The following is a 12,203-nucleotide window of genomic DNA, read 5'->3' as shown; positions in this document are numbered from 1 at the left end:
CCCTAATGTAATGCAAACCCCTGCTTGTGGTTCCAGTTTCCAGGAGACTAGACATTCTTTCTTGAGGGTAGTGGTTTCTCCTTCTTGGCTCCCTTGGATCCCTTGGATCCTCCCTTCCTCTGCAGAAGCTCTTCTCCTGTCATTTGTGGCACTGCTTTTGTTCTAATACTTTCTAGTGGAGGACTGGTTGCTTCTTAGACGTATTTGACATTGGCATAAGGAAGAGACATTGGAGTGCCTTGGTTTTTGTTCTGTTTTGTAGGGAAGCTCTCTATGGGGTGGAAAATGTAAGGGATACTACACCTTAGGTATTTCTACCATGCACACTTCCCCTTCTCACAGTTGTTAGGGAGACTAAGCCTGTGTTTCACAGATTGCATTTCATCAGGTGCCAGTGTGTTGTGGCACAAGCACAATCTTTGCAGAGTAGCATTTCAGCTCAGAAAAATGGGACTTGTAGATGTCTGATGTCATGTGAGAGGGCAGATGGCCTTGGACTACCTCTGTTTGCAGTTTGTGTGGATGCTGAAGGGGAGGAGCATTGAAGCAGACCCATGTGGGCCCCCACAAAGGAAGTGGGAGTTTAGGGTAGGAAAGGATCCATCACTCTGCTCTCATCCCTGCCAGAGAGGGAAGTGCAAAGCCATGACCATGCCATGCTCCCAGCCAAGTGGCACTCAGCAATCTGTGGTTTTTCCTCACACAGAACCCCCAGAGGTCACCGTGGAGCTGTCCCAGCAGATCATTCCCTGGGGCCAGAGCGCCAAGTTCACGTGCGAGGTGCGAGGGAACCCGCAGCCCTCGGTGATGTGGCTGCGCAACGCGGTGCCGCTGTCGGGCAGCCACCGGCTGCGGCTGTCGCGCCGGGCGCTGCGGCTGCTCAGTGTGGGGCCCGAGGACGAGGGCATCTACCAGTGCATGGCCGAGAACGAGGTGGGCAGTGCCCAAGCCATGGTGCAGCTGAGGACAGCCCGCCCGGGTAAGCCACTCTCTCCAAACTCGTGGCTATTCAGTCACAGCCTAACACACAGAACAAGGACAGGGGAAGAAAGTTGGTGTGTTGCTCCTGCCTCCTGTTTAACCCATGCTGCGAGTGCTGTTCTGCCTGGGGTCTCCATATCTCCCTGTGGGAACACATGACAGCAGTTTCACTTCTAAGGGCAGGGCCATGTGTGCACGTTGGGCGATAGCTACACAAGAGACATGGGACATCTGGGTGTGGTGCCTCACCCCATGGCTTAGCTCTGCCTCTGAGCTTGCACTGAGCAAGAGCCTAAAAGCTGAATTCACCTGGGGTAAGAGAGGTACCACCTGATTCCTTGGACCCTGTTGAACTTACACAGGGTAAGAGGGACTTCAGAGAGGCAGGGAGCCCTGTGGTTTATAGCAGGGGAAGGAGGGATTGTTGCCAACACCTTTTTGAGTGGCACAGCAGGCAGCACCACACAAGGGGCTCACAGCTCTGCCTTCACTGCAGCCTGGGATGGGCATTTACCCTGCCATGACACCTTGTCTTCCAGGAGCTCCACTCAACCCTGGGCGAGATGCCCAGCTGGACTCGGCTCAACCTCCAACACCACCTTCCAGGGACAGTGCCTTAAAGCTGCTGCCCTTGGATAAAGCTAGACTGCCAAAGCCTGGAACAACCCCGCTAGCAGCATCTCCACAGTGTGCAGCCAACAAGGAGCTGGTGACTCCAGCCGAAGCCCCCATCATCCTCAGTTCTCCACGGACATCCAAGACAGACAGCTACGACCTCGTGTGGAGACCCCGGCCTGACAGCAGAGCGCCCATCCTCTATTACGTGGTGAAGCATCGCAAGGTATCACTGTTTTGCCCTGCTCCCATCTTCCCTCTGTGCCGTTCCCAGGCAGGCTGGTGGCCTCACCACACATTTGACACCTTGTGAGCAGGCGTGTTGGGGCAGGGGCACCCATCACTCACTGGTGGCACTGGTTAGTGGGACCTCCTGCGCTGCAGCTCAGCCTGTTGAGGTGTGATGAGTACAGGCTGTGAGAGGAGGTTTGCTGAGCTGTCCAGGAAGAGCCCAATGGCAGAGCCTGTCTGCTGAAGTATGCAGAAGGCACATGCACACATTTTTCCGGTAGCTTCCACTTCCAATTCTCAGTTGTGTCCTTGCACAAGTAGGAAGTCCTGAGGGCAGGTTGCACGATGACTTGCTCTGGAATGCTTTTGTCTTGGCACAAGCCACGGGGACACCTCTGCCTTGACCGGCTTGGGCTGCAGGACACAGAGCAGCAGCCTCTCCACTGCATGTGCCTGCCCTGCCCAGCAGCACTGAAGTGCTCATGCTCAGTGAGTGTGAGGAGCCAGCAGAGAGTTGCCATAGCCATGCTAAATCCTCTGGGAAGGTCCTTATCCACTGGTTTTATTCTAGAAGCTGGAAGGCAGTGCACTGTTGGGTGCATCTCTTGCAGGTGGCACAATCTAAGCACATGGTGTATGGCCGAGTCCTGCTGGGGCCCAAGGGCTCCTCCCTCTGGGGTGCTTCACAGCACCGTGGGCACAGTGCGGGCACAGCTGTAGCCCAGCAGTTTCTTTAAATGGTGAAGCATTGTCGATGGAAAAATTCTGCTTTTGAGGTCTAAGGTATCTCTTTCCATTTTGCTGGAGATAAATGGGAAAAAAGAGCTTGAATTTATTTGTCTGCTGCTTTTCTTTCCTTTGAGTAGGCAGGGAGTTGCAGTAGAGAGGCAGGTGTTTGAGTATATTCCAAAAACTTGCTAGAGCACATGTTTGGGATTCACAGCCACTGCAAGGCACTATTTTCACGTACATGTGAATATATGTATCTATTTTCCTGGAACTGTGTGATTTTGTGAAAATACAGTGTAACAGAAGACTGTTACAATCCTTGATTTCTTTCTAAACAAAACTTAAGATGAGGATTTCAGCTAACCATCTCTGTAAAGAGCCCTTTAAAACAAAGGCAGAAGATGCCAGCACAGGAACACAATAGGGCGAGCTTAAATAAAAAACAAAGATGCCAAAAGCATCCCCAGACTATTGGCTCTGGTTGTCTGCCAAGAAGAGATTTATTCCCCAATGGTGTATCATGTAACTACCAATTCTGCTTGCGATCTGAACTCACAGCCTTGGAGTTTGTCCATATTTGTTTTGTTTTTCAGCGCTTCACCTGGAAGGGGCCGTGGGGCAGTGAAGGTCACCGTGGGTCACTGCAGTTTGCAGTAATATGTTTTCAGTGTAGTCCAAATTCTCAGCTGGAGACTCTTTCTTGGGATGCTTAAGGATTGTGTGGAATGGAATTAGTCCCAATAACCCTTAAACTTGTTTAGAAAGAGTCTCTTTCTATCCAAGATCCTTAGGATCAAGTTATATAATGATCTGGTTTTGACACTTCTGACTGGAAAAGCATGTGTGTGGAGAGGGAAGGAATCAATTCAGTGACAAAAGAAAAGGCTCTTTGTGTAGAAGATGGCTGTAAGGAAAGTTAGACCTACTAACAGGAGACCTACATTTGTACTGGGCAAGGTTCTGCTTCTTCTCTAGAAAATATCTATGAATGTCTCTTTTTACCCTGTTCATACACTGCCCCTAAACTCTCAGCAGCCTGCAAGCAATCAGATGCCATGCAGAACTTACTTTTTTTTCTTAAGAGTTTCTCTTTTTCTTTCCTGGATATTAGCAGCCTTTAGGGCTCCCCTCCCTGGCCTCACAATTTTGCAGGCTCAGGAATAAAAATAAAACGAGGCAGGCATTAATCAGTCAGTGTCAAACGCTTGGAGAAGATGAATGATACAGCAGAGTCTTGGCATTTCCGTTCTGTTGCGTTGCCTGCATTACTAATGCTCCTTTCGGCACCGGGTCACTTCAGTGTCCTGCCTATTTGCCTGCAAAAATATTATCTTTGCAGCTGGGGAGAAGGAGGAAGGTCCCACCTTCCCTCCCCCTCTGCATGGGGCATCAGGGTAGCACCAAAAAACAAACTGTGTTTCCAAGCCTTTCTGCGGGCTGTGGCCATACATGGTCTCCTCCCTGCAGAAACTTGTGCTCCAGCATTATGGTTCTTCATTTCAGCCCCAAAGTGCCAGGGGTGAGGCTGGATAAAACTCAGTAAAACAAACTTCTGTCTGGGTACCTCATCCCATGTAAATGGCCAGCATCTAAATGAGCAGCTCAGCAGCTGGGCTGCAGGACAGGTTTGGCTCCTAAAGCAGCTCAGTCCTGTGGCTAATGCTGCATCTTGAGGGGCACACCCACTCCAGAGACTTACACACATTGAGGTGTGGTGGTATCAGAGGGACCCAGAGGACAGAACAGGGCTGACTGAACCCTGGGGTCAAGAAAACACTCTGGGGCTTAGGTGACTTGTCCTGCTTATACCTGAATTGCTTGCTGCAATTCCTTTGCAGAGAGGGAAGGTAGACGTGATTAGTACACAGCTTACTAATAAAGCTTCTGAGCTCAGTGCCCACAAGAAGCCCAGCCTGCCCCCAGCTCTGCAACGCCTGCATTGGTCTCTCAGCAGGTCACCAACGCCTCGGACAGCTGGGCAGTGAGGGATGTCCCAGCCTCGCAGCACCGCCTGACCCTCACCAGGCTGGACCCTGGGAGCCTCTACGAGGTGGAGATGGCTGCTCACAACTGTGCCGGCGAGGGACAGACGGCCATGGTCACCTTCCGCACCGGTAAAGGGCAAACCTTCCCCTGGGTTCCCCTCTGCTCTGAGTCAGGGGAGGGGGGCCTCTGAAACATCCTGTCCCAGCCCTGAGCACAAGGCACCAGCCTAAGGACAATGGGTGTGTTTCTGCTCTGGAAACCCATCTGCCCTCAGTTTAGAGCAACTGTCAGAAGGGACAGTGGAGGGTAGGATGGGGAAAATTCCAACCCATCCTCTATGTGGGTTGGAACGAGTCCCTTCTTCCCTTGGTGTTGCAGTTGAACACTTGCAGAACCGTAGAAAATGGGTCTATCATAAATGTCAAGAGGTTGTTTAATCCATCCTCTGCCTGGAGACAGGATCACCCTGGGGAGGTTTCCCATCAGGTGTTCATCTTAGCTGTCTCTGAAAGCCTCTCCTGCACTGAAGGAAACTCCAAGCCTTCCCACGCGGTCTGCTGGGTGCTGAGCTGTCTTTGCCAATAAAAGGATGTTCCAAACATCTATGCTAAGTGCCCCTGTCCCCTGGCTGGTTTTCATTTCTCCAGAAGGTGTGGGGAATGGCGTTCCCTTCATAGCACCCTTCCCCATGGTGTTGAGCTTGCTCACATCTCCCCCCAGGCTCCTGTCTTGCGATAATCACTACCTTCTCAGGCAGAATCTAGCAACATTTCAAGAAAACCAATATAAGTTGTGGAAAATTAAATATGAAGGGGATCTATTAACAAATCTGCCCCTTTAGCTTTAGTTCCTGCCAGCAGGCTGAGTGCTTTGAGCCCCTAGGGCTGTTAGAATCCAGGAAGTACTTACCTCCGCATCCTGTCTGGGAATATTTGCTTTCCTCATCACAGCACAAGCTAGTTCAGAGAGCGCATCTCTGCTCTCTTTTACTGATGCCACCTCTCCCTTCTGCACAGGCCGGCGCCCAAAACCAGAGATTGTTGCCAGCAAAGAGCAGCAGATCCAGAGGGATGACCCAGGCACGAGCACTCAGAGCAGTAACCAGGCCGACAACAGCCGTCTGTCCCGTAAGGCCCTCCCTGAACTGGCAGCGACGAGGGTGAAGGGTGCTGGGTCTCTTATGGGTGGCAGTGGCCAGGCCATGCTGGGGTTGAAGTCTCTGCTGGGTAAATCAAGACTGCAATGCTGGATGGGTGGTTTCTAGTTCCTGACAAGGAGAGGTCCTTGTGGGACACCCCTGCTACTGCCCTTGGCAGACAGTCAGTTCTGGAGAGCAGGCAAATCCCACTGCCTGGCCTCACCTTTAATGCAAGGACTTCTCAGCAACGCTCTGCCTCTTGCTGAGTTCCACACGGAGGGTTCGGAAAGCCTTGTCTTGGAGTCTGTATGTGTGGGCACAGGAACAACAAACTCTGCTGCACCAAGGGTGCTGATGGAATGTGAGGGAGGAATGGGGACCAAGTCCCTGCATGTCCTGGCATCCTCCTCTCTCAGCCAAGCCCTGGCAAGGGGCAATTAGTTCTCATTATAGGGGTGCAGAGTGCTCCATTTGGGTATCTTGCTGCACTGGAGAAACATCAGATCCTTACTGGTCAATCCAATTTGTTGTTTCCGACCTTGTCTCTATCATTACTATTGCCATTATCATTTCTCTGAAATTCTCTCCTTCAATCCTAATCCTCCTGTGAAGTCCCATCCTTCAGTCTGCCCCATACGCATTCATTTGTTGCCTTTATTTTCTTTTCCCTCTCATTTTTTGACTGTTTTCCTGTCAAGTTGCATTTCCACAGTTCAGAACTTTTCCTTATTTCCTTCCCAGCTGTTTCTTCTCAATCTCTTCTGTTTCCATCTCCTACACTTGGCTGTCCCCAGCATCACTCTCCCCCTGCTCACAGCTTCCACATCACCCAGGCTTTTTGCTCCATCTCCAGCCCTGCATCCACCCCTCTCACTGCTCTCCCTCCCATGATGGGTGATCACACCTCAAACCTTGTCTTGTCTTACTTGAGCTGGGAGTGGAAAAGGAGCAGGATGCAAGCAGGAGTAAAAGGTGCTTGTGGGCACAAACTGAAAGGAGTGAGGATTTAGGGGTGCCAGCTCTAATGAAGACACAGAAGGAAGAGAGCATTCAAGATTTACAGAGCATGTGGGTGGGTGCAGTGCAGGTAGTCCTTCACCCACATACCTCTGAGCTACTGGATCCTCCAGACAGGTTGGGCAGAATATGTTTCATGTCCTGATCTCCTTCTGGGTCCCTTGCAGCTCCAGAGGCACCGGACCGTCCAACCATCTCCATGGCATCAGAGACATCTGTGTACGTGACCTGGATCCCCCGAGGGAATGGCGGGTTCCCCATCCAGTCTTTCCGTGTGGAGTATAAGAAATTGAAGAAGTTGGGAGACTGGGTCCTGGCCACCAGTGACATTCCTCCCTCTCGCCTCTCTGTGGAAATCCCAGGCCTGGAGAAAGGTAGGCAGGTGCTCTCCTCCCTGCTTCCTGGAGGTCTGTAGGAAAGCTGCAGGGTCCCTGGAGGATGGTTAACCATCTGTCACATCCTGCTCAGCCCTGGCATGTGTGATCAAAACAAAGCTTCCCTGACTCCCACCTTAGGTGCGTGGGGAAAAAGCTGTAGATGCTTCTCCAGTTTCTCCAGCTGCAAAGACCAGCATAGGTTTGACCTCCCCTGGGGAGGCTCAGGCATGCTTCTCTGTATTACAGGATACAGTTACTAAAGGCATTTGGTTTTGCTGTTTACCAGACAGGACAAAACTTTCCTTAGCCACAGGCAAGACAGATGGGCACACAAATCCCATTGCACTTCACATGAGAAAAGATCTTATCACTGAGCTGGACAGCTTAAAAGGGGAACATAACTACCCCAAACTAAAGACCAATAAAATGAAATTTGGGTAAAAATAACTTAAGCTTTGAACTGACGTTTATGTACTTAATTCCCATGGAGTAGAGGAAGAATGCATTTCCATACCTGCTTTCAGGTCAGGATATCCTTTCAGGCATTTCTTAACCCCCTACACACCTTCCAAAACTGCTATCTGACCTTTGGACCATCCAGACAGGAATTGGGGAAGGTAAATAAAAGCAGGCTCCACCTAGGACATAGCTGAAATGTGGCCATTCGGTGTTTGTACTTCCATGACAAACTCCCTGTAGGCTCTCTGCTTTCTGGAGATGTAGCCCCTCTTCATGCTCAGGGCCGTGCTGACAGTAGAAATCTTGGAAGACTCCAATCCCTGCAACGCTTTTACTTTGCATTTTCCCCATAGGCACATCCTATAAGTTCCGTGTGCGGGCGCTGAACATCCTGGGAGAGAGCGAGCCCAGCGCGGCGTCCCGGCCGTACGTGGTGTCCGGCTACAGCAACCGCGTCTACGAGCGCCCCGTGGCCGGGCCCTACATCACCTTCACGGACGCTATCAACGAGACCACCATCATGCTCAAGTGGATGGTAAGGTTTGTAGGGGTGGGGAGCACTGCAGGGGCAGGAACCAGGTGTGTGGGTGCTCCTTGCCCACTTACACCTCCTCCAGGTTACCACACTGGAGCCTGCCACCAGCACAAATGGAGCTGGGATACAAAAGCTGTCTCTGCCAAAGGACGACTGGGCTTGGAACACATAGAAGGGCGGGAAGTCAGAGAGCCTAGGAAACCCTTTCCATCTGAATCTAACATTGCATACAGGAAGATTTCAGTGGGTAACCTTGGGGTCTTGACCATTTTGTTCAACAAGCACAGTTCAGTAATGCATGGGGTGGCTGCTTGCTCTCCTGGCCCCATTCCTGGAATTCATTAGCACCGCTCTCTGTCCTAGTATTTTCCAGCAGACACGTTCTTCACATTCATTTGCTGGGTAACAATCCTAAATGCTGATAATCATTTACAGCAGTCCACTCCAAAGGATTTTTAGGAGTGTGTAGGATCTTCTGGCTCACAAGCCCAGATCCAAGTGTTTTCAGCAGCTTAGAGTTTATTTGGAGGGATGCTTTGCTCTCCTCTCCTAGCTGCTTCTAGCCAGAAATTGCCACAAGGCAGGGTGGGCACTGCTGTTCATTTAAACTCAAGCAGTACCTTGATAAAATACTGGGTGAAAGACAGCAAGAACACACAGAGCTGGGACAGTACTGCCCTGGGTGTGGGGGAGGAAGAGAGCTGTCTTCAGAAACACAAGGCTCCTGCAGTGACCAGTTCATGGCAAACCTAGTTGGTCTGGAAGCCATGAGCCTACCGGAGTCAAGGTGATGGTGTGCTTGCCCATGCCCAGCTGAGTCACTGTTGTTGAGGAGTTTTTTTTCTCTGAGTCATTGGCTGTGGCTGCTGTGAGAGGTAGCAGAGCCTGGAGTGACAGGCCCAGATTCACAGCTTGTCTGTTACTTGAGAGAAGCAAAGCTTGAGAGTAGAAAGTAGCACTCAGCTTTTGCAGGGAAGCCCTTATTGTGCAAACCAGTGGCAACATGAGGAAGATCCCTCTGCTAGGTTTTGTTCCTGTCCCATCCCATTTATCCCACCTGCTCCTCACCTAGTACAATACAGAGCATTGACATCTCTGCTAATTTCTGCTCTCCCTCCCATTCTCTGCAGTACATCCCAGCCAGCAACAACAACACTCCCATCCATGGATTTTACATCTACTACCGCCCCACTGACAGTGACAATGACAGTGACTACAAGAAGGACGTGGTGGAAGGTAGGAGAAGTTGAGAGACTGGTCCCAGCCGCTGGTTCCTACTGGAAGACAGCACAGCCAAAAGGAGCCCTGTGCACAAAAGGCAGCAGCTGTCCAGGCTACATTACCTGGCACTGCTGCAGAGCTGGGCCAGCTGCCTGTTCCCTGAGGAAGCTACGAGCTCCCTGTGCTTGTTCCCTCCTCAGGAGATCGGTACTGGCACTCCATCAGCCACCTGCAGCCAGAGACCTCGTATGACATTAAGATGCAGTGCTTCAACGAGGGAGGCGAAAGCGAGTTCAGCAACGTGATGATCTGTGAAACCAAAGGTAAGCGGCTTCCCTGGGCAGCTCTGGGAGCAGAGCCTGCTGCCTTCCCTGCCTGCAGCTGTCAGAGCACAGCAGGGCAGGAACCATCCCTGCCTGGCAGTGCGTCACCCAAGCTCCAGCGAAGTGGTGGAGGCAGCGCTGGGGAGAAGAGAGACACAGGCTCATCCATGCCGTTGATCAGTATGTGACCTGTCTGTGTACTTAGCCTTGTGCAGAGTCCATTGCTGCCCCTCAGAGTAGCAGTTTCACCTTTTGTTTTCCTTTCACCTTTTGTTATCCCTTCCCTCAGAGTAGCAGTTTCACCTTTTGTTTTCCTATCACATAGGTAGTGACTGGAAGCAGAAGGGCTAACTTCCCCTTGCTGTGCTGAACTCCGGTGTTGTGTTAGAAGCAGGCCCCATGTTGTCTTCCAAGCAGCTGCACTGTCATGACAGGAACAGCATTAAGTCCAAGTGTGTGCTTTGGAGAAGCTCTTTTGGTTTTGCTTTTGCTTGAGCAGTCCAAGAGCAGATCTGGCAGAGCTGTGAGCCAAGCACAGAGGCCTTGTCTGTACTGCCGTATGCATCAGCCTAGGAATCCTGTCATCCAGGAGTGCTTCTTTAAAGCCACCATAGATCTCTGGCCACTCCACAGCAGTGTAAACGTTCCTGGATTGGGCTGCTATGCCATCTACCATGTCTCTGTCTAATGTTCTCTCTCTTCTTTCCACAGCTCGGAAGTCTCTTGGTCTGCCAGGTCGTCTTCCACCCGCCACAGTGCCCCCTCAGCAGCGTCCTCCACTCAGTGGTGGGCACAGTGGCCTGGGGACAGGAGCCATGGTGGCCCGTTCCAGCGACTTGCCATACTTGATTGTAGGCGTTGTGCTGGGCTCCATTGTACTCCTCATCGTGGCTTTCATCCCCTTTTGCCTTTGGAGAGCTTGGTCCAAGCAGAGTAAGGGTTGTTTCTTGAGGGCTGATTTACAGGATGTGGTTTGCCTGTGGATTAAATCTGACCCGGGGTATAGTTGCATCAAACACCCAAAATGTGACGGAATTGTGGGAAGCAGGGAAGGGGTGGGTCGAGGGCAAATCTCAGATGGAACCCCATAAAGACAAAGGCCACTGTTTGTCTCCTGTCCTGCTTGCCTTGTTGCAAAGGAACCTCTGGGACTAGGGGCAAAGGGGCACTACATTTGCAGCTGTGTAGGGCCCCTTTCTGCCATTTGTCTCCAAGAATACTTTGCGTGCCAATATAGCTGCCTGATAGGACAGCCTAACCCTATACAAGCTGAGCTTCAACAAGCTTCACTTTACCTCTCATTTTTGCCTCAGACTTTCTTTCCCTTGCCTCTGCAGAGCAAACCATCGACATGAGCTTCCCGGGAGCTGGGCTGCTGGTGTCATCCTGCCAGTACACCATGGTGCCTCTGAGAGGCATCTCTGCTCCTCGTGCCAGCGGACATCCCTTTGTTAATGGGCAGCCCTATGCCAGCAGGGCACATCTGAATGGCATCTGCCCCTCTGCAGGAGTGGGGTATGCAAGCACTAAGCCCCGAGATTACAGCCCCGATGAAGTGCCACAGGTGAGTCCACACCTGGGATCAAGAGCTGGTTTGTCATGAGCTGGAGGCCACACTTGCAGTGAGAGGACTTCTCCAGATGTGGCTGGCACACTTTGCAGCATGTAGAAGTGGCAAGACTGCCTTCCCAAAAGAGGTTTCCCCTTTGCAGTGAAGTCTGAGACATGGGGGGAACAGGAAGGTCTCCAAAACACTGCTGAAGGGGTAGTTTCTTGGGCCAGTGGCTCTGAGTATGGAGGAGGCAGTGAGAAAAGGCTACTCTGATGGGAACAGTTCCTGTTTCCCCTGAGCAAAGCTCAACAGGGACTGACAGTGCTGAGAACTCTGTAAAGGGTAACAGGCAGTGCCAGAGCTGAGACTATAAATTGCTTATCCCCCACTGATTCAGCAGTAAGTGTGCAGTGAGCTTTTCAGTGCTCAGTTCCACTGCCCTCAGAAACAAAAGAAACAATTTCAGCTTTTTCTGCCTTCTCCTGTAAGAGTTCCAGCAGTGTGCCCCAGGGCTCTGACTCACAGATCAGCACCTGCTTCTTAATGCTGCCATGTGCCATTGCTCTGCTAAGAATCCTTCTCTCTCCTTCCAGTCACACGAGGAGACCAACGCCTTGCTGCAGGCAAGAGTGCTGCAGAATGGGAGTGCCCAGCAAGACTACCAGCCCTCCAGGTTAGAACTGGTGTGTGGAGAGGGAGGGTGCAACTCCACTGGGACCCACAAGACTACATGCTCACAAAAGCCTGCCCTCAATACACTCCCATCCGTCCCAGCTCTCTTGGGAAACAAATCCATGCTCCAGCACTAAGCTGCCTTGGTCTAAATTCTCTTCGCACAACTCATTCCTCTGAGGATTTCAGGAAGGAATAATTTAATTGTAGAGATGACCAAGACCTACTCCACTCTGTCCCCTTTTCCTTCTCCTGTTCCTAAGTGGGAGATTTAAAAGGAGGATGAGAGAAGCAAACATCTGAGATTGATGGTGATAAACAACTGCTCCAGACTCTGCCTGGTGTCCAGCTGTGAGTGCTTTGTGTC

The 12,203-nt window shown here is 51.4% G+C and overlaps 2 protein-coding genes across 7 annotated transcripts in view; one reads left to right on the top strand and one right to left on the bottom strand.

The window, feature by feature from the left end:
* CFAP44 (cilia and flagella associated protein 44) overlaps window positions 1-12,203 on the bottom strand; it is a 58,015-nt gene that overhangs the window by 1,219 nt on the left and 44,593 nt on the right. The window lies entirely within an intron of this gene.
* BOC (BOC cell adhesion associated, oncogene regulated) overlaps window positions 1-12,203 on the top strand; it is a 54,504-nt gene that overhangs the window by 40,792 nt on the left and 1,509 nt on the right. For 5 of the 6 annotated variants that reach the window (XM_017731947.1, XM_017731946.1, XM_017731945.1 and 2 more), the window contains 11 exons: window positions 707-979; window positions 1,521-1,822; window positions 4,508-4,670; window positions 5,559-5,669; window positions 6,865-7,071; window positions 7,887-8,068; window positions 9,199-9,304; window positions 9,490-9,612; window positions 10,324-10,545; window positions 10,950-11,176; window positions 11,758-11,837. In XM_017731947.1, coding sequence (XP_017587436.1) covers window positions 707-979; window positions 1,521-1,822; window positions 4,508-4,670; window positions 5,559-5,669; window positions 6,865-7,071; window positions 7,887-8,068; window positions 9,199-9,304; window positions 9,490-9,612; window positions 10,324-10,545; window positions 10,950-11,176; window positions 11,758-11,837 — 1,996 coding nt within the window. The remainder of the gene's footprint in view (window positions 1-706; window positions 980-1,520; window positions 1,823-4,507; window positions 4,671-5,558; window positions 5,670-6,864; window positions 7,072-7,886; window positions 8,069-9,198; window positions 9,305-9,489; window positions 9,613-10,323; window positions 10,546-10,949; window positions 11,177-11,757; window positions 11,838-12,203) is intronic. The other variant, XM_008631767.2, reaches the window with a different exon arrangement.

This window comes from Corvus brachyrhynchos, unplaced genomic scaffold, assembly GCF_000691975.1.
Source record: "Corvus brachyrhynchos isolate BGI_N302 unplaced genomic scaffold, ASM69197v1 scaffold3, whole genome shotgun sequence".
Taxonomy (NCBI): domain Eukaryota; kingdom Metazoa; phylum Chordata; class Aves; order Passeriformes; family Corvidae; genus Corvus; species Corvus brachyrhynchos.
Note: the sequence above shows the minus strand (reverse complement) of the source record. Positions and strands in the feature narration are given on the sequence as shown.